Source organism: Ictalurus punctatus, chromosome 6, assembly GCF_001660625.3.
Source record: "Ictalurus punctatus breed USDA103 chromosome 6, Coco_2.0, whole genome shotgun sequence".
NCBI classification, from domain to species: domain Eukaryota; kingdom Metazoa; phylum Chordata; class Actinopteri; order Siluriformes; family Ictaluridae; genus Ictalurus; species Ictalurus punctatus.
The window spans coordinates 22844871-22868147 of NC_030421.2; the positions used below are offsets into that span (position 1 = coordinate 22844871).

The 23277-nt window shown below is 37.9% G+C and overlaps 1 protein-coding gene across 1 annotated transcript in view; it reads right to left on the bottom strand.

Annotated features, from left to right (window-relative positions):
* Positions 1–13804, bottom strand: part of kcnj3a (potassium inwardly rectifying channel subfamily J member 3a) — a 44133-nt gene extending 30329 nt beyond the window's left edge. The window contains exons 1-3 of the mRNA XM_017469219.3: positions 12994–13804; positions 11980–12660; positions 8139–8355 (exon numbers count right to left, since the gene is read on the bottom strand). Coding sequence (XP_017324708.1) covers positions 8139–8355; positions 11980–12654 — 892 coding nt within the window. The 5' untranslated portion in view covers positions 12655–12660; positions 12994–13804. The remainder of the gene's footprint in view (positions 1–8138; positions 8356–11979; positions 12661–12993) is intronic.
* Positions 13805–23277: the final 9473 nt, after the last annotated feature.

Genomic DNA, 23277 nt, shown 5'->3' on the forward strand with positions numbered 1-23277 from the left:
CAGGTACTCCAGTTTCCTCCAGCAGTCCAAAGATTGTAGGCTGATTGGCTATATCTTTCACAACTACGGATGCACAGATATGGATACTGATATCGTTTATCAATCCGATACCATGCTCGTTTACCCATACTTTTACTGGTAATATTTCATTCTAATTCACATATTTCACATTCTGTGCTCTGTATAAAAAAATAAAATAATACATTTTTAAAAATTTAAAAATCAACTAAGAATATAAATGGCATTACAAAATCTTCCTACAAAATAAGTAACTTGATAAAGCATTATGAAATTAAACATAAACCTCAGCAAAAGAAGTTCATTGCTAGTAGCAAACAGCAACTAAAGCTGCAGCAAATGCTAGCTACTCCAACAGGACAAAAAGATGCAATGGAAGAGCACATGCTGCATGCTGCAGATCTCATCCTCAACAGAAAGCTTCCCAACAGCCTCGGTGTTCATCAGTAGAATCTAATCAAGTATGCAGTGGCAATTTTGGTGCCCTCTGAAGAGTTAACACCACAAGTGAGCCATTAGGCTTAGTTATGATACCTGCTACAGAGAAAGGGATAAAAAAAATTAAACATACTTTACCTACAACTGTATACTCTATCTCCCTACTCAAGCCAAGCTAACTAACGCAGTTCGCTAATGCACTTCATTTAAAACCAACTAGCTAAAATAATTAAGAACAAGCATAGCAGCCTTTAATAACAGTTACCAGTAATTACAGTTTAATAACTGTTTAATAACAGTTGTGTGACATAAAATGTTAAATAATTCATTAATTTGCTAATTTCTATTCTAATCTGTTTAGGTGTATTTAAATTACTTTTTTATTCTCTCCAGTAGCCTATAATCTTTTAAATATTGCCAATGAGTGGACATTAACCATAGCATGAACATCATTAGCAAAGAAAGTCTGTCGTAGATATTTGGCTCTTCACAAGCACCAACTCTCCTGAGAATGCCAAGCAGATGGTGATGCAGGAGGTTACACATTTATTATCAGTATCTGTATAGGCAAGTACCAAAAAAAACATGTATCATACTCAGCCTGAAAACATACTGTAGTATCGAGGCATCACTATTCAAAACCTCCCAATTAAGGCAAATGGTTCAACACACACACACACACACACACACACACACACACACACACACACACACACACACACACACACACACACAGACAGATCTCTTATAGCATCAGCGGGCCATATATATCTTTCCACCACCCACACACCTCTCAGCAGGCAAACACAGAGACATGCTGCACACAACAGGGCAAGAGGATTTCTATATTTCTTCGAGACGCCGAGTGAATCAGGAGAAAGAAGTCAGAGAGAGGAAACAAATAAAGGAACAAGGGATAAAGTGAGAGAGGAAAGTGAGCAAGACAGCTCTGAGCTCAGTATTAAGAAGAGATGAAGGCTATGTGAAAATCCTGCCCCCAGCCTTTTATGACATTTTACACACCAATATACACCACAGTCTTTTCAGACAGTCTGTAAACGCTTGCTTGGCTGTGCCTTTCCCATTCCCTTGTTCCTGCAGTCAGCAAAGACTGACTAGATAAGTTTTACTTTAATATTACTGACCTGCTTTGGGAGTAAGCTTTTATTTACATGAAACTAATTAAGTTCCATCACATAATTGCGCTGCTAGGTATTCATTGAGCAAGGAATAAGACACAAGCAGCCATGCTGTAATAGGAAAATAATCAATGATTGGGGTGGTGTGATATGGCTTGATGTGAAACAGAGTTACTCTTGCCACCTTGAACTTGATTATTTCCCTATAACAACCAGTTCTGATGTGTTTTATTCCTCTTAGGTAGTTAGTTAGTTAGTTAGTTCTTGTTGTTATGAACAGCTATAAAGACTCATTTTCTCATCGGCCTCTCTTTTATTCCTCTCTTTCAAAGCTAATAATACAAAATAGCGCTATGCAAAGTCCTGAAGTCTTGTATCAGAAAATGGAACAGCTTTGCCTGTTTAAAAGCAGACACTAGAGATTCCATAAACGCTAAACAAACACACCTTCACCACAGGAACAATTATACTTTTTTTTAAATAACATGATTTTAAACCAGTTTATTATTAGCTTTAGATTATGTGAAGCATCTGCCATACAAGTCCCAGTGTATACTATAGAAACAATAACATATTAAAACAAGGTCATTCATGTAAATCTGTGATCAAACCCTCAAGGATTTAGCAATTTTGCGATCACAGAAATTAATGCAAAATCAAGTAAATTTTCAAAAATACCCCAGATTTTCTGCAGATTTGGGCCAAGATGCGTCATGTGACATCATCACAACGTGCATTCAGCCAAAGCCCTCTTCAATTCATGTGCGTGGAATAATAAAATGCATTGCAAATTTTGAAAATAGCCGCAGCAAAATCAAGCTTTTTGCCAGAACAATCGCCAAAAAAAAAAAAACTCTGTGAAATCCTGTACGGATTGTGTGATTAGCTGGCACGACTGTCAGAGCCTTGCTGTTATAGAATATTAATCAACACGTTCTGACCAATCAGACTTTATAATTCAACAGTGCTGTGGAATAAGTACAAGGTAAGTGCATCGAGTCTTGATGTACATGGACATGGGTGGGAGCTGGGGTCAATTAGTAAACAAACCATTCTGATTTTTTTGTAGTTCACCATGTAAACACTGGAGCTAAAATCCTAGCCAATGCCCATTTCAAAAGACTACAGCATGCATTAAACTTGTACATTTGCACCATTTTGAAAGTCATCACTCTTTATACTGAGCTACACAAAAACATCTAAAGGTTCACAGTGCACACTCACTATCTCAGAAACAGCTATCACACCAAGTCACAGGATGTGGCACCAAATGCAAGTCTGTGAATTAGCTAAGTTTATGCAGTGTGACTGTGGAAGAAAAAAAATGTTTGTGTGGTTTTATATTAATATCTCAGACAGTGCTGCGAGTACACTGCATTCATCACAAACTTTTAACTCGCCATGTCTTAACCCTCCTGCATTTCTGCTGATGCTGTCATAGCTCTTCAACCACAATATTTTTGCTGTGAAAGCAATGCATATTCAGAGGAAATGTACCAAAAGTGAGGAGTCAGAAATATCTGCAGCCGCTGAAAAAAAAAAAACGTTTACAAGTTTCCAAAATATCTGAAACATACAATCCAAGCTGTCTGTGTTATTGCCATCGAAAAACATGTGGTTCACTTCTGATCACTGTTGAATTTCTATATATCGGCTACATTATACCTGGTCATTTATTTATTGAGGAAAATTATCGATATTACATATCTGTGAGTGACAAAAGTATGTGAACCTTTGCTTTCAGTATCTGGTGTGACTCCTTAAACTAAACATTTCCGGTAACTGTTGGTCAGTCCTGCACATCGGCTTGGAGGAATTTTAGTCCATTCCTCAGTACAGAACAGCTTCAACTCTGGGATGTTGGTGTGTTTCCTCACATGAACTGCTTGCTTCAGATCCTTTCACAACATTACTATTGGATTAAGGTCAGGACTTTGACTTGGTCATTCCAAAACATTCAATGTGTACTTCTTTAACCATTCTTTGGTAGAATGACTTGTGTGCTTAGGGTCGTTGTCTTGCTGCATGCCCCACTTTCTCTTGAGATTTAGATCACGGACATATGTCCTGACATTTTCCTTTAGAATTTGCTGGTATAGTTCAGAATTCATTGTTTCATTATTGATGGCAAGTCGTCCAGGACCAGATGCCGCAAAACAGACAAACCATGATACTATCACCACCATGTTTCGTAGATGGGATAAGGTTGTTATGCTGGAATGCAGTGTTTTTCATTCTGCAAACATAATGATTCTAATTTAAACCAAAATGTTCTATTTTGGTCTCATCCTTCCACAAAATCTTTTCTGAATAGCCTTCTGGCTTGTCCACATGATCTTTAGCAAACTGCAGATGGGCACCAATGTTCTTTGTGGAGAGCAGTGGCTTTCTCCTTGCAACCCTGCCATGTACACCACTGTTCAGTGTTCTCCTGATGGTGGACTCATGATTAATATTAGCGAATGTGAGAGAGGCCTTTAGTTGCTTAGAAGTTACCCTGGGTTCCATTGTGATCTCGCAAACTTTTACACGTCTTGCTCTTGGAGTGATCTTTGTTGGTTGACCACTCCTGGGGAGGGTAACAATGGCCTTAAATTTCCTCCATTTGTCTGACTGTAGATTGGTGGAGTACAATCTCTTTAGAGATGGTTTTGTCACCTTTTCCAGCCTGAGGAGCATCAACCCTTTTGTTCATTCCATGACACACTTCCACAAACATGTGTTGTGAAGATCAGACTCTGATAGATCCTTGTTCTTTAAATAAAACAGGGTGCTCATTCACACCTGATTGTCATCCCATTAATTGAAAACCTAACTCTAATTTCACCTTCAAATTAACTGCTAATCCTAGAATTCACATACTTTTGCCACTCACAAATATGTAATATTGGATCATTTTCCTCAATAAATAAATGACCAAGTATGATATTTTGGTCTCATTTGTTTAATTGGGTTCTCTTTATCTACTTTTCGGACTTGTGTGAAAATCTGATGATGTTTTAGGACATATTTATGCAGATGTATAGAAAATTCTAAAAGGTTCACAAACTCTCAAGCGCCAGTGTACATGATGCATCGACATCATTACTGCTGAGGCAGAAGCTCATCACTACCACTGCAGCAAAGGTCCGTTACAGCGTGGGCAAAATGACATCAACCAAATGAGAAATGATTACAGTCTCATTAGAGTGACTCACAAATTTTGCATTACATGTTTTCACAGCTGACAGTGTTTCATCAACTGAATGATCACAGTTTACTGATTTGGTTTCCGCCCCTGCACCACTTAGGCATCAAGATATGCCTCCATACGCTGCACATAAGCTGCCAACAGACGCGCATGTGTCTTCATTAAATATTTCTGCACAAAGAAATATTCATTTCTATAGCTTACTCTTTTTTCTACAGTGCGTATTTGATGTACTTATACATAATTCATTAGAGGGGGTGGGGAAAAACACTACATCGTGCTGTAGCAGACGTCCACCACATGAGTAAATCACTTCACCCAGAGGCAGTACAGATAATGCTTGAATGAGACTTTAGGGTCTCTTGGTACAGCTGTGGTTCCAAACCTGACCCTGATGTCTACAGGCATTAAACGTTACAACCATATGCTGCAAACTTGGTGGTAAATTACTGTCTTTTGGGGGAAACATTACTGGCACAAATTTACTGATCAAGTTGATGTACTGTATAGAGTCAAAAGCGAAAAATGACTGAAATTATCAAATGAAAATTACGGTAAATAACAATGCCATTTTGATAATTGTGCCACACATAGCACAATGCTTCAAACGCCACAATTAACCAGAAGGATACCTGAAGAATTAGCAGCTCATGTACATATATATTTTTTTTTAATCAAACACATATTCTCATTCTGAATTACAGTGTGTGTCCACTCTAAACCCATGAAAAAGTGCTTCGCACACACTTTTAGGGTTAGGAAATAATCCAAAGTTCACTGGCTGTGCAAAACCCTCATGAATGCACAGCGGGATTGGGGGAGCAGGTTGCCATGGAAACAGAGTCAAGATTTTTCGATTTCTTAATTAACAAATTAACAGTGTAACAGACACATTACAGAAAATGGTGACTAACATGGAACAATACACTACAATTTGTACATTTATAGTGTAATTATAAATGAAAGACTTTTTAAAACCAATCTTCATATTGTATAAGTCATTTCCAAAAAGAACATGTGACCAAAAAGACGTGTTTGCATGTGGATAGGTTATAATGTATCTGCTGCTTAATAATAACTAAGCATGACCAGCAAATATTTAAACATTGCAACTGCACACCCAACAAAAGTTCTTTCCATATGGATCATCACAGTAAATCTGTACCGTGATGATTAAAATGTGGTTTGCATAAGTTACCATCTTGAATTCATCTTGACAAACTGACAATGAGTTTTTTTCAGATGTTTTCAGTTGCATCTGCCTTATGCTTCACATGATTTCTGACATGAAAATTATTTTTAAGTAAAGCAGAATGATGCTTAAATCTAACTACAGATTCATGACCACTTGTTCCATGCAAAGTAAAATAAAATACAGAAACTTGGAAGAAAAAACCCCTGACCGATTAGTCCACTGATTAGTCAACTGATTAGTCAACTTGTCGTCTGGGACTGCTATAGTTCTCATGTCAGATTTCCTTCAATGTGCCAAACTGGTTCTCTTTCAAATGAAAAACATTCTCTCACAGTCTTAGACTTTTTCATCAGCAATGGCGAAATCTATCTGCAAGAGCACACTAATTATTCCATATAATCCATTGAAAGAATCAGGCTCTTACAGATGTGTGAGCACTTCACACACAAACAATAACGTTTATTCTTCCCTTGAGGCTTGTAACACACTGCTAGTGCATGGAAATGTGAAAAGAGATTACTCATATGTCGCAATGCATGAAGCCCTTGTTTGCATGCACTAATGAGAAGAATAATGAGGCATCCTGTTCTATATAAAATCATGCGTGCTTCTTTTTCTTTTACATCATTACTTTCACGCCAGTTAGCACAAATAATATAATTAAGTAACAGACAGCATATTACATATTACAGAGGTTGCTAAAGGTTGGACTGTAAACCAGATATGGCTATAGGTCCAAGCCTTTACATTAAAAAACAAAACAAAACAAAACAAAACACAGAGCTGTTTTATCAATGGCTGTGAACAAGAATATTATCCCTGAATCAATCCAGCACAATCCATTAGGTCCAGTTAAAGTACCCACAAAGCATTTCTACACCTTATATATAAATATGCATGTACAAGCAAATCAGAAAATACACCATGTCTTTCCATCCCAAACCCACCCCTCTACTACGGTATTTATTCTATGCTGATACCTATATCACACTATTACAAAATAGAAAGAGGCTAATCTTGGGAAATATGATCCTATATTAAAGTGAATAAGTGAATTGTAAGCAAACCTGTCAGTATACCATAACTGTTAATCACTAACATGAACTATGTGAGCTTATTCACAAGCTTAACATGAATCTTCCAACTCTAAAAGTTTATAGCTACGGCTTTGGAATAATTACTTTTTAACTGCCATATTTTTGCATCAGGGATGTAACTGAATGCAAATAAATCATTCAGATTGCACAGATAATGTGTTCTAAACAGATACAAATAGGAGGAACAATATTCATTTTTTACAAAGCTTGCCAGAAAAATTCAAATGGCACTTGGCTGAGACTAAACATGTGAATCAGGTGGAGCTGCATAAAGGTTGCACAAACGAGAGGTTTTCATAACAAATGCATTTACAGCATTCATTCATCCATTCATAGCATATTAGACCATTTGGCATATTTGCTGAAATCACAAACTGAGTTTCACCATAATGCTCCTCAAACATTCGTGCACAGAAATACTGAGAATGGCTCTGCTTTAAATCGAAAATGTATAACTATATAATCTTAATATCCAAGACAACCCATTCAAAATTACATTTAAAATGAATCAGTCACGGGACTGGTAAGTGTGGCTGTACTTAGAAAATACCTTTCTGCACTTTTTTAAAGTTAAATAAAAAGAAAAAAGCTATCATCATATACCTTACAGGTCTATTAATCAAAAACAGTAAAGTACATATACTATCATAACTCAGCTCTATTTAATCCAATAATTCCTGCAGTGATGAGGTTTGTCAACTAAGGGAAGACGGTGGATGTGGATACACTATGCCTTAAATAAAGCATCGACTTCTGACAGAGCTGACACAGCTGACTTCTCATTTTTGTTGAGATGTTGAGATGTGGTGTGTATATATAGGGTAATAAAATCAACTGGTAAGTTTTGCAGTGAGATGAATTTTGATAAATCATTACATTTGGAACGTTTTAGAGGAGACCAAATATTAATGCTTTTGTATCACTGAAACGTTATGCCCACACTTACTCTTCTACATAACAGAATATTTAGTCACTGTAAATCAGCATCCACTTGAAACTGGATTCAACAAAACTCTTGAAGAAAAGAAAAGGTGCTAGATCAGAGAACTGAACCTGCTTACCTGTGGTTTCAACAATTCCTTCCAGGATCACCACAATTTCAAACTGCTCGGTCTGCATGGAGCGCTGAGAGAGCTCATAAAAGGGGCTTTTACTGTCAATCACATGGCAGATGGTGAGGGGAGACACCAAGAAGAGCTGATCTGCCCCGGTGCTGAAACCCACATCAAGCTCCAACTGATCTAGGGGGAGGAACTCACCTTCAGGGGTCTGCCGAGACTGAGAGAGAGAGAGAGAGAGAGAGAGAGAGAGAGAGAGAGAGAGAGAGAGAGATGTGGGGAGACAAAGTACAACTTTAAAATATGTTGGATTTGTCAGATGTGGTTACAGCTCTTGTACACTTCATGGAACAGTCAAAGCTTCACTCTAAAAAATGCTGGGTTATATTTTCTACCCAAATGCTGGGTTGAGCCGTTTGGGTCATTTAATTGGGTTATGTTCTCAGTTGTTTTTGGGTAGTTTTTGGGTAGTTTTATGTAAATCAACTGCTGGGATAGCTGCTGGGTCATTTTCACTGACAGTTGAATCAATGCACCCCTCCCCCACCCTGACACATCAGCCCAGCTCCTTGGGTCAAATCAACTCGGTGCAGACTGTTTGAATTCGCCTCTGGTGGAGGTAGCGGTTTTTACAAGGACAGACTAGATTTATTTGGAAAGGATTTAGTTAGATTTATTTGGAAAGGATGTGTTAACATCCTACACACTTTTTGTGTTATTACTATTTCAACGCACGTTGTGTTACGTTATCCAATAAATGTGTTAAAAAAACAAAAAATATTTCACACGAGTGACCAACACGTATTAAATTATCATCCAAATCTTAACTCTCCTCAAAGTGAATGTTCGTCCTGAGGCAAGGAAACCAAATAACCACAGGTAAGTTAGCATGCATCACTATTTAGCGTTAATACTGTTGAAAATGCCTGGCCGAGTTTGTGATATTTACACTGGGAGCTCTCGAAAATGTATTCATTGGAAAACAGTAACTCACCGAGTGATAATTATCTTTACCTATCTCGACAGCATCAAAAGTGAATATCATGCACTGCTTCCTCAGTGTTGGTGTTACAATTCAAGTGTCATGTGTTTATGTTGGCTGTGAAATATGAACTGAGGTTATTCTATAATTCTCTGGGTCTGCATCTTATCTGAGGCTCTGAGTTAGGGTGAGCTAGCTGGATACTGTCACCAGTAGGGATGAGTGATGCTAACCTAGACGCTCACCAGAGTTCATAACACTACTTTAGCATACAGCTCGCTGTAATGTTAGACATTCTCATTACCATTTTGAGATTTAACGATAGCATAGCATTACAGCCACAGTATTCACCATGGTGTAATACAGACAGTGGGATAACATTGACTACATTTAGCAAGTGTTTTGCGCAATGCTAGCTGCAGTAATTTGCATTAGGAGGATGGGTTAGGGCTGTGTTTCTTCATGTATTTAGTGAATGTTAATGCTGGTTAACAAGTGCTTAAATAGCTTAGAATGTCGAGGCCAAAAGTTCCTTAATGTGGTTAACGTGACAAAAAGAGAGGCTGGGGTTACAGTAGGTTGTAATGCTTTCCACTATCTCTGTAATGTTGGTCGGCTTAAATAGGTTGAGCAAAAAAATTTACGGTGAGGTGCCGAAAGCTGGAAAATAAATATTCGCAAGTCAGCTAGATTTTCCTGGTTAGTCTACAGCACCATTTTGTTCATTAGGAGAGTGGAGGACACATTTCCAAAATTACACAATTTGGGATTCTATAATGCAATTTCACAGTTAAAACCCAAAGGTGTTTGTCCGTATTTTGCAGCTAACAACTAACCAACAGTCTTTTTGCTCTTTTACAGCTTTTCAAATGGAAGGGAGTGGGACTCCTGTCTTCCCAGATAGCAGGGAGAGCTGTAAGAAGATGCATCAACTCCAATTCTTACATCTGTCAAAAGTTTAAATGATTTTAATGAATGTCACCTGAATTTCCTGCAATTGTTTGTTTATTTTGTGAGCAATTCAGTAGAATTTTAGCATATAAACAAATTGCATTTTAGGACAATTGTAGGGGGAAAAATATAAACGACACATCTGTGTTATCTGTGTGTTATTTTTTAACACATCTTTATGTGGAAATGTTTAACACACAGCATGTGTTAAATGTACTAACGCACTAATTGTGGGAAAAGCAACACAAAATGTGTTGTCCTTAACTAGACACATGGGTGTGTTAAAAATGAACACATGATTGAGAGAAGGTACGTATCAATATGTTTATCCATAAAACCCTTACTGTACTCTAGGAAAATCAAAAATGTCCAATAACAGTCCAATGTACATGGCATTAAATGCACTACTATCTTCGTTTGCTTTGGCTTATGTTTTAAACGTCTCCTTTGATCAAAATCTGACGTTTTTGTCTTAAATATATGACTTATTTGAGTCATTTACTTCCAAGTTTATATATAAACACCACTTTAGCAGCTCTAGCACTACATTTCTGGTGTATAAATAAAGGAGATACTATGTTGACTTATTTGTTTATAATGTGGTATATTTGACAATTCCAAAGGGTAAAAACAACATAGAAAATATTAACCCATTTATGAAATAAGGTTAACCCAGTATTTTTATAAAAATGAAACTATCCTTTGGGTTGATTAACAACCCATTTGCTGTGTTAAAATGAACAACCCAACTTGATGGGTTAGTTCAGCCTGTCCTATATTTACCCAGCTGTTGAGCTAAATATAACCCAATTTGGGTCGTTTTTAACCCAGTGTTTTTTAGAGTGTATCAATCAGATAATATTAATAAAGAAGAAAGATATTGTTCGGGGTGGCAAGGTAGTAGGGCGCATAGCATTACTAGGGCATGTAGCGTTACTGTCTCACAGCTCCAGGGTCCCTGCATGGTGTTTCTGTACATGCTCTCCCTGCATTCATGTGAGTTTCCTCTACATTTTCCAGTTTCCTCCCACCACCCATAACACTTGCTGGTAGTGGACTGACAACACTAAATTGCCCCTATGTATGAATGTGTGTGTGTGCACAGTGCCCTGCAATGAACTAACTCACGTCCAGTTTTCCTGTGATAGGCTCTGGACCCACCACAACCCCAATCAGGATAATGCTGTTACTAAAGATGAATGAATGAAGAAATCATCTGTGCAGCAAACATGTGAACAATAAACAGTTTTTTCCTAACATTTTCGTAGTGACTAGTTTACACCACGTTTAGGGCAGTGGTGGTTCGGTGATTAAGGCTCTAGGTTACTGATCAGAAGGTCTGCCAAACTGCCACTCTTGGGCACTTAACCCTCTCTGCTCCATGGGCGCTGTATCATGGGGGACCCTGTGCTCTGACCCGAACTGGGATATACAGAAATGTTTAGAGATGTGACAAATAAAGGTCTCTTATTCTAGTAATGACTAAATATGCCTTTAAATACTTTAACCTGATTGGTTTATTGTGATTACATTAAGAGAAATAAAAGGAGAAATTAGATTCGAGAAATATTAAGGGAATTTCAGGGAGGGATTTTAGGAGCCATTTATGTTTCAAGAACATTTGTCATATGATTCCTGGAAGTGCTTTTAAGACAATGCGAATAACCTCTAGACCAGCGTTCACCAACCGTGTTCCTGGAGATCTACCTTCCTGAAGACTTTAGCTCCAACCATTATCGTGCCCACCTTGATGGTCTAATCATTGGCAGGTGTGTTAGATTAGATTTTGGTAGGAGATGAAACCTGCAGGAAGGTAGATCTCAAGGAAGAGGGTTACTGACGACTGCTTTAAACAGAAGGAACTTTTTTGTTTTTATTCTGTAGTAGTTCACTTTTGTAGCTTGCACTTACTTTAAGCAGTTTGCAGCGGATCTGCGCGGAGACCATGTGGCTGTTGCGCAGGTTTCCGACCCTGAACATGAGCGTGAGTTTTCCGTCCCGCATGGAGATGACTGCGTGCTCGCTGAACATCAGCGTCTCGGCCCGTTTCTTGGGCTGGGACATCTTAATGAACATGCAGCCTATTAAAAACGCGTCCACGATGGAGCCGAGAATGGACTGAAAGAGGAACAGAATGATGCCCTCGGGACACTTGTCCGTTATGTACCTGTAGCCGTAGCCGATAGTGGCCTCGGTCTCTATGAAGAAGAGGAAGGCTGAAGGGAAGTTGTACACGTTGGCTACGCACGGTGTGTACTTGTCGTGCGCTCGGTTCAGGTCTCCGCGCACGTACGCGATCAGCCACCACATAAAGGCCATGAACAGCCACGCCACCGTGTAGGTCAGGATGAATATGAACAGATTCCAGCGCCATTTCAAGTCCACTAGAGTGGTGAACAAGTCGGACAGGTAGCGACTGGTTTCTCCGCCCAGGTTACCGTGCTGGACGTTACAGCGGCCGTTCTTATCCACGAAGCGCTGCCGTTTCCGCTTGCGCTCCGGAGCGGCCTGGCCGAAACCCGAGCCGCTGGATGAAGTGGTCACTATCTGGTAGTCGTCTCCAAATTTTTTCCTCAGTGCGGACATGCTAGCCTGCGAAAGAGAGATTTAACTCAGGGTTGCACTTCTACACAGGCACTAGGCTTCATTAACCTACTGAACTTACAACACCGTTTAAAAGAAGACTCTTCCAGTCCATTCAGCATTATACTGTAGGTACACTATCAAAGGAAATGAATAAGGAAAATATATATATATATATATATATATATATATATATATATATATATATATATATATATATATGTGTGTGTGTGTGTGTGTGATTACTTTACACACAGCGATTTCTTAATTCCATCTTAATGAAATGTTCTGTAAAGAAAGGGATTGTTGGAGGTTGTTGAGGAAAGAAAGAGAAAGCCTTACGTATATTTAACCATACGGATCCTGTCCCTCCGCAGGTGTCAGTGTTAATGCATGTCACAGTCAGTACAGGGAACTAAACATGAACTCAAACCTGCGTGAACACGACGCATGTCTCGTTAGTAAAAAACCAAAACAAAAAAAAAAACGGACGGATTAAAAAGAAAGAAGACTAAAAGACATGCCCAGCTGTCCCCGGGCGCTGCACGCGGTTTCGCCCTTGATCTCATTTGCTCTGTCAGATCAGATCACACAGGAGCTTTAATCCGGTCCTGGATGCTGAAAGTTGGAGATCAGAGTTGCGGTCCCTCAACAGATGCGCCTTCGGTAGGCTTTCTACTAAAAAGGTGAATTACGTATGAACCCTGCGGATTTAATGCGTCGCCACTTGGGGACTCGGATATCGGCTTTGTCTTGACTGCCTCTTCATGCGCATTTTGGTCATAGCGAGTGAGGAGGGAAGCGCGGTGTCCTTTCCACGAGCTGCCTGGCTCCTCAATAATAATAAGTTTCTGAAGCTCCCATTCTTGCCTTGCTCCCAAGTCACAACGTTTAGTTTCGCGGTCTTAGTGCCGCCTATTTCTCGCTCGCGCTCTTACCCCCGCAGTTTGTGCGTTTCCCAGTGCGGGAAAACATACAGGGTTGCCAGATTGACTATGGCAGGTGTACCACAATATTAGTGGTTTTAATGCGTGTGCTTGTGTAAAAGTCCTAGGCACATGCAAAGAAATGCTGCAGAGCAAAGATGCCTTCAAATACATAGAAAAAAATTGTTTCTATACTTAGAAATACTATGAAGACCAGTAAACAGTAATCAATGCAACAAACTCACTATTTAGTTTGATGACCCTGCACTTAAAAAAAAAAAAAAAAAAAAAAAAAAAAAGGGTGGTCTCAGGTACACTTTCTACAGTTTTATAAGGAAATGAGCTGTAAGTTTTATTGAGCATCTTGCAGAACCAGCCACGGTTCTTCTGGAGGTTTTGACTGTCGCACTTGTTTCTTATTTTTGCAGCAAAACCCAGCAGCCTTCATTGTGTTTTTTGTCTGAAAAGTGGTCTCTTATGTAATATGCTGCTTTCATGACTAACAAACATTTTTCTGTAACATTTAATTTTGTGCTGGAAAACTAATGTCTGGGAATCTAAAATGTTTTTGTACTGACTCAATAATGTAGAAGTCATAAAATAAAAAATCTATAACAAATTTAGTACTAAAAAAAGGGTGTCTAAGACTTTTGCACAGTTCTGTATGTGTATGTATGTATGTATGTCTGTATGTGTGTATAGATAGATAGATAGATAGATAGATAGATAGATAGATAGACTGAAAAAATAACTCATTGGATGAACATAATTTAATTGAGGGCAAGATTTCCATCCAATAAATATGTATAGCCCCAACTCATAAACAACTGATTCATGCAATGAGATGTAATTGAGTTGGCCCAACTTAATTTGATCAAATACAGTTTAAATGAAATGCGTACATTTATAAAGGGCATTTTTTACTCTTGTCGAACTCAAACTAAAACATTTAATTGGAAAATATATTATTAGGTAGAAATCCTTCTAATTTTATTCCCCCTATATAGAGACAAGAGAGACCGAACTTGGTTCAGATGTTTTTATTTAAAACACATCAAACAAGTATAAAACAGGTATACAGTTGTCAATACAGTTATTTACTGTCAAACAACCATAATATTGGAAAAAGGAGAAAAAAAAGTCAATATGGTAAATGAACATTTGCTGTTTGTTGGTGACTTGTTGAATTTAAAGTTTGAAAAATTATTTAACCAAACATGCTAGTACTTGTGACAGTGAAAGCACACGTTTATAAACCTTTTTTTTTTAATCTGGAAATTTGCATTTCTCCGCATGAATGACACATAAACAGTCAGTGGAAAGCCAAAGTTAAAATAAACTTGACTATAAATAATAATAATGCAAAGACAAGATAAACTTGGCCATCGAGAATAAAAGTAACAAATACAGTAGTGTTTAAAAGTAGAGTTTTCTATATTTCTGCATAAACATGACCTAAAACATAATCAGATTTCCACACAAGTCCTAAAAGTAGACAAAGACAATCCAATTAAACAAATGAGACAAAAACATTATACTTGGTCATTTATTTATTGAGGAAAATGATCCAATATTACATATCTGTGAGTGGCAAAAGTGTTGTTGCACAACAGGGTCACACCAGATACTAAAAACAAATGTTCACATATTTTGCCACTCACAGATATGTAATATTGGATCATTTTCCTCAACAAGTAAATGACCAAGTATAAAATGTTTGTCTCGTTTGTTTAATTGGGTTCTCTTTATCTATTTTTAGGACCTGTGTGAAAATCTGATGATGTGTAGGGTCATATTTATGCAGAAATCTAGAAAATTCTTAATGGTCCAGTTTCAAGCACCACAGTACATGTATGGCCTAATGATTTTTCTAACTCAAAATAGACTATCTATCACTTATTGCCTAATATAGCCCATTCCTTGACAGGTGCCACTGTAATGAGATAATCAATGTTATGCACGTCAACTGTCAGTGGTTTTAATGTTATGGCTGATCGTTGTATAATTTTTCAAGGCTAATTTCCAGCACTAAACTATAAAAATATATGTAAAGCACCTCAACTGAGCGGAATGTAGCTTATCTGGCAACCCTGTAATTTATGGACTTTTGCCTAGAGAGGTCTATTTGGCTGCTGGAGGGAGCAAGTTTTAGGGGATGGATGAGCATTTTGTTCACTCTATTATTTAAAAGAGCATTGGTCACTGGTGTTTTGAACATATAGATAGTTTACATGAGTAAATTTTCTACTGTAAATTTTAAAGTACATTTTTTATAGTGCATAATTATAATTATATATAATTATAGAACATAATTTTTACGTATGTGTCATGACACCCTGTCAGGGAGTTTGCTATCATACACGGTCTATTCATAGCTCGGCTGGAAATGTCAAATGTAATTTTCTCATCAAAGGAAAAGAATGACCAGCCACCTGCCTTACCTGCCTAATTTGATTTGTGTTGACAGTCTGATTTACCAAAGGCCTTGAGAGGAGAAGTGCGCTTTGAAGAATCTCTTTCTGTAAACGGATAAGCCCACTGGCTCTTATCTCAGCCAAACAGATAGGCAATAAAATATACTGATGGACTTTATAAGGGGATTATTTATGTCTGTGACTGACTTTCAAATGCAGAAACGCAACTATGTCTATTGCAGCCACTTACAAAGTAGTTGCACCTTCTATTCAACAAATAATGTTTGATGCAGGTACATATGTCCTCCAAGCCATACTGTCTTGTAAGAGACAATCTTATTATCTTGAAAATGGAAATCAGCTTCTATATACATGTTAAAGGAAACTAGTAGTGTAGCCCTATCTTGAAATCCACTAAAAAACAAAAAGTCACAAAAAGAACTGGAGCATGGAGATGACACACAGGGGCCTCTTCATGTAGACTTTAACAGCTAATCAGTGAAATGTCTTTGTGTCTAAGGACTCAGAAAGACAGAGTGATTTCTGCTCTTTTTGTGTCTCCCCTGGTTACTCTGTCTTAGAGGGAGACTGCTTTTTACCTCCATTGTTATAAAGAAGAGCTCTTCTAGTTTGCATAGTAACAGGTTTTATCTAGGTAATAAGTCTATTCTAGAGACACAAATGAGCATGCATACTTACTTACATGACTCCATAGCCTTAAAGTACATCTACAGTAATCTGTACAGTAAGTGCATTAAAATATTAGATTGCACTGCAAATGACATTTAATCATTTGTGAAGATATTGGATTCCCTGGTATGAGTATCTTATTTGCTCAAGCACTATGCCATATACATTTACAATTACAGCATTTGCAGGCAGTCTTATCAAGAATGACATGCAGAAGTGCTTTGTAGTTTCAACTGAAAAACCTCAGCATATCTTCATGCTAATATAAAAAAAAGGTCAGGATTTTAGAATACCAGTCAGCTAAATACTCATTAAACAAATTATGGTCCTTGATTTTTAAATCACTCATAATGGGTCATTATGTGTTGGTCAAGGTTTCACTGATTATTTAATAAACCAAATTTAACATGTCAGCATAATTAATGACGATAGCTGATGTTTACGCTGTAGTAGGTAAAAAAAAAATAATAATAAAAAAAAACACAGAGGCATTCTCAGCAGGAGTATTTAATATTCTGTATGTAAAACCTGCACACAAATCATAATTCTCAGAAGAAAATATGTCTTGGTGGAGATATTTTCCATCCAATTTGGCAAATGTTTACTCAGCCTGGCCTTGGGCAGATCAATAAGAGGCAGCAGGCAGCTTTACATCACTCTCCATTTCAGCTGCTGCTGTGAGCACAGCCCACCTGAGGTCCTTTTCAGTCATTATGGTGCTACATCTCCTTTCCACAGACCTGCTTTCCAGTGCGCAGTGAAATCAGAACAGAGGTACAAAGTATAATACCATGGCAAGAAGACAGCGCCAGTGCAACAGAATACAGCACCTACTATAAATTTGTAGTCAAAAGATGTTGACTATACAGCCTGGCCTTCAGACATGTAACAGAAGCATGCAACACACTCATGTTTTGTATGAACATTAGCACACAAATTGTCATTTTAAGCATAATTGATTTGTGTTGTGACTGCTTCACAACAGTTCTGCTTCTTTCTCTCATAAGTGAGCATTTGTCTCTAATTGTTTACAGTCTTATACAACCTTGCTCTTCTTATGTTTAGAGCTGTCTTACATGTGATGTAAATTCAGACAACCAGCTATAATGCTGTCTACTTCTTCCAGAATCATGACACTGGGGCATGCTGTAAATGACTGCCTTTGCAGAAGCATCCAATTAAGAGCTTTACAGATTCAACAATCTTTGTCGTTCTTGTTTAAAGTCGTATTATTTTCCCGGTAGGCTGGCCAGGTCTTGAGAAACCCTCATTGTTGGATTAATGAGTGTCGGGTGAGACAGGGTCAGTTTTACTGGTGCTCTCATGCTCATTAACAAAGACACAAAGCTCTGATGCGTGCTTCAGAGTCTCGGCTAATGGCCGGCACTAAAGAACACATTCTCCTTGCTGCAGTCTCAGCCGAATGACTTTAGATAAACCTAGGTTCATAACGAGACAGTGAAATATCTTAAGGCAGTGGTTCTCAAAGTGGGGTCCAGCAACCCCCAGGGTTCTTTAAGTATAGCGAAAGTGGTTTGTGGTTTTTTAAAATTCACATATAATGGGGAAAATCTTCATGGTCCCACCCTTATCAAAGTTATAACATGTATTATTTAGTTCTTCTAGTTAGTAGCCCATTTGGCTGGTCACCTGAATTGGGTCCAAACTCAAGAACTCAAAAATTGGTTGGTGTGTAAATAATGTCAACTTATGGACCTAATGTGTTCTGTCAGTGCAAAGTTCAGGAACAGAAAACTCCATGGCTTTAATAAATAGACAAAAATATTATAGTACATATTTTGTTCTTTAAAATAAAATCTGTGCAGAGAGGGTCCATGGAATTTATGTTACAGTTTACAAAGGGGCACGTGGCTACTAAAACATTTGAGAAACCCTGATTAATGGAACAGTTTTTACATGCAGATTGGAGCTCTTTGACACCATTTCTCACTGGATTGTCACTGTGTGTTTTCAGAGAAAAGCAATGTATAGTACTGGATACATTCCCTGTTTGGTAATATGTTCTTTCCAAAGGCATGATTGTGGGTAATTGTGAAGTGATGTGTACAAGTGACCTGAGCTTATGGTCATGAACTCTCATCTTACTGTATTGGTCCTTGGTAGCACCTGAGAACATATACATGTAAAAAAGAGTGTGTTTCTGAGTAGTGGTATAACAAGAGTTACAGCACAAGTAAATATGTATGATCAGCCTCCAGCAAGAGCCATGATAACTGACCTTTCAGCCAGAGTCCCGACAGAGTGCTGATCATAATTGCGAACCGTTTCCTGTCTGAAAACCACTGAATTAATTAATGAATATAGAATCAAACTTGAGAGTCTCTGTCAGAATGCTTGGGGGAAGGTTAAGAGTGGGAACGAATCTGCTTAACACGTCAATAATAATGGATGTAAAAAATTGAGATCCTGCTAAGAGTCTGTAAGTAATGTCTGTAAGATTGTGTTGTACTGGAGGGATTCATCTGAAAGGATTGATTTTTCTGAGCAAATGATTGGTAAATATTTGGTATTCTCAGAGATGAGCTTACTTTTTCCATTTGTCAAACAACAATTTTACAGCATTTCCAATACCTCTGCTCTCTGTATGATGTACTGTTTAAGCATTGCTAACAAAGACATTGATGTCAGCATGTAACCTATTTGAGAGAAATAGTGTATGTAATTTGATTGGGGGACTTGATTTGATTTATTAATTTAATCAGTGAGACAAGGAAGCAAGGTTACGCAATCATTTAGCTGCAATTCTATAGAAATGTCATAAAGGGTCAGCAAGCCCATCACTTGTGAGTATTATCTCTTCTTTCCCATTGAATCCTCAATCCTTAATCACTCTCATTAGAGTTATTGCATTAGAGTTTGAGCGCCTTCATAATAAGGTTCAAAAAGGTCTATTACAGTCCTTTTGACTGACTCTCTAAAGCCGATTTCTTTATTTAACACACCGGCTGTTGGAGAGGTGTTAGAATCTACTGTCTTGCATCAGGAGTATTGATTACCATTAACGGCTTGTAGGAGATACTGATGATTTCCATCTTCAGAGGTGAAATGCAAAACAAAACCTTAATTCTGTCAATTTTGCTCAAATGTGTTTTGTGTTTCTGCAGTGAGTGATTTTCCCTTGTGAGTAAGGCAGAGGAGAAAACCCATCTGTTCAGTAACATAACAGAGTGAGAGCTGTATAATGATCAGTCTTTGACAAGTGAATCCGTCATATATCACCCCATGGCCAGCTGGACAGGCAGAATATGTTCGGACGATATCAACAATGATTTCATTTTGATGATTTCTGCTTGCAGTTCCCTTGTTTTTCTCGCCTTTGTGGTGAGTGAGCATAATAACATCACGGCATATGGAGCTAGTCAGGCTTGGTAATTGATAGTGTCTATGCTTTTCGTCTGTTGGGCATATCTACTGTGTATACTTCTTTGTACTGAAAAAAAGAATGGAAGAGAGCATTTCATTTAAGTCTCTGAAATGAAATTGTCTTTAAGGTACCAATTTAGAACAGTAGTTTGGACAGTCAGCATAATCAGTTGATTTGACTAGGCATAATCATGAACCAGAGATCTTAAATAAAACTGCCAGGTTCTGTTTTCCCTTAAATATTGAATCAATGCACAAGCAACATGGTCACTGAATGTGCGCTTTCAGCCGTAATTTCCAACACTAGATACTGATGTAACAGCCAGTTGAGCCTGGTTTTTGAGTGAAGCTCCTGCACCTGAGCCCCAATAATGAACCTGATTTCAAAATCAATAAGATCTTTTCCTCTTTCTATCTAGATCCAAATTCGACGTCAGCTAGGACTGCCTGCCATTTTATACATGCTGTAAAGCATTAAAAGATGTTAATTGTTTAATTTTATCATGCAGTACACTGGTCTCGACACTTCTACACTTGTTATGCTTCTCCAATCATTTATACATATACACTTCTTTACAAATAAAGAGTTGCATTTCAATAAAAGGCACAGTTAGTTATAGTTATAATAATTGAGTTTTATTGAAAACTTGACCCATTTCTTCAATAAAAGGTGAGTTTGGCTACTACATACTGTATCCATTCAGAGATGAAGAAAAAAAATTGTGAAGAGTATATATAAACTGTGTACTCTTTACAGTGATCTAGTGTAGAGTACAAACATCTCTATACATACTGCATCAATAATCATAACACATTACACTTCATTTAACACAAGACTCTTTTTTTGAAACTGCAAAATCAACAGTATGTACTAGACACCAGATTGCTAATTCTGGTGTATGTTGCTAAAATTAGCATGAAATTAAACTATACGGCAATTTCCGAGCTATTTTAATGTGTAAATGTTGTTTATTTAGAGTAGTTATGGAGCTGGAGATTTGTTGTATCATAACTTTAATAATAACTTTCAGTGCCTCTCGCTCTCTCTCTCTCTCGGTCTCTCTCTCTCTGAACAACCACATAAAAACAGAAATGGCACTATTTTGGTCCAGTCCTATTTCAGCCTGAACACGGTATAAATTTAGATCAAGATTTGAAGAATGCAATTTCCCGTCGGAAGCCCACTTCACAGAATGCACCAGTCAGGTGGCCGGAGGGAGAGTCACACTGGTAATTGTCACTAATTAAAGCTGCTTTTCATTTCAGCAACTATCAAACCTCCCTCTACAATTACCAACAGCACTTCCTCCAAGAGTGGAGTAGAGATGGAGGGGAGGGGAATGGAGATGAGGGGAAAAACGAAGGAAAGGCAGTTTGAGAACACGGGAAGCCTAATTATCTCTTCCTCTATTTCCATTATTGCATTCCTTCCAACTCAGTGAATGCAAGAAGAGGAGGCAAAGAAGTCCCTTCTATATGATGTGGCCTAATAATAACACAATAGGGAACCTGTACAAGTGAAACTGTTTAACACCAAATCACCACCCTCAACACCACCCTCAAGCTGCTCTGAAGGAATTTAGATATCACATCTAGTTTAATTATTCAGAAATGTTATAAAACAAATAAATAAATAAGATCCCCATGAATCAATGATGAATCTGAATACTTTGTTGTTAGAAACTAATTTTACTATATTTTAAATATATTGTGTCATTACTGTATACTGTGAATTCACATATTTAAAATTCATATGTAGGAAATGTAGGTTAAACCTAGTAGGTAATGGAGGCTCAAAGGATTCAAGCAGTGGAAAATGTGTCACCTTATATTTACATGATTATGACAGTGAAAGTTGTGTAAATTCAGCAAAAAATACCCAGAGTACCAAAAGTGAGCTTTTGCCTTTTAACCATCAAGAATTCCGGTTCAGTATTATTAATGTCATTTAAATCCAGTGGTGTAATAACAGCGTATACCACTTGAAATAATTATGAAGTGGCACAACGCAGGACACAAGTGCAGTTGTTCAAAGGGTATTGAAAACGTACCAAAAAAAGCAAAGACATTATCCAATAGCAAGGTCAATATTCAGGCATGGGCCAGGTGATGAACAAACAACATTAACTACACTAGAGGAGAGCAAAAAAAGAAAACCAGAAACTAGATCAAAAACCAAAAAGACAGTGAATCAAAGGTTTGGTACAAACTGGTACAAAAGATACAAAGCATATACTACACAGTGAGTGTCCGAGTCCATTTATACTCCGAGTACAGCTGTGATGGTAATTGAGTCCAGGTGTGTGTGCTCAGTAATCAGATGAATGAGAGGCTGTGGTAGCTGGGGGTATGTCTCAACCAGCTCCCTAGTTCAGTAGTCAGGGCACTGATCAGGGAGACAGCCATTTTAAGGGCTTAATCTCAATCGCAAAATCCTTCAAGTGCACCGGAACTTTCGCTCCCTAAAAAAAATCCCACAATGCACTGCAAAAACCAGGGAGCATCGATGCTCACTATGTTCCCTTAATGGAAATGACAGCATATTTTCTGAAGCCTCTCAGCTCGAAAAAATAGGGGCCGAACTCTCAGCCAACTTCCGGGTACAAATGTAAGTACCTTTTTATTGTTGTTGTAGCTCTCAATTGATTACTAACTTTATTTGACTTTCAAAATACAGATTGTTTGAGTCTAATGACTTTTAATGATTTATTTATTTTTAACCCACTTTATGACAGGATCATAGGCATATTATGACAGAAATACGTGTGATTAAGCTAACAAATTTCTATGACATATAAAACGTAATTATTTTTCAGTTTTTCATTTTTGGTGATGTTTTAAAATGCGAGTATGTAGTCATGTCACCGGAAAATGAGTTATCAGTGTACCAGTGTGTAGTGAGCTAAGGCAGCGGTTTTCAAAGTGGGGGCCGCCAGGGGGCGCCCGGGGGGCCTCAGCAATTTGGTGTGAAAATAAATTCTCACTCAGGTAACCACACACACACACACAATCAATTCGTAATGTAATGTATTGTAAAGATGTAACATGTAATTATTATTATTAATAAAAAGGGGGGGGGGGATATATTCAGAAGTCTGTATCTTTAATGTGTTTTAAAGACATCTTGCAAAAGGGGGGCCTCGGTCAAATGTTAATGCCATTTGGGGAGCCTTGCCCTGGAAAAGTTTGGGAACCCCTGAGCTAAGGTCCTT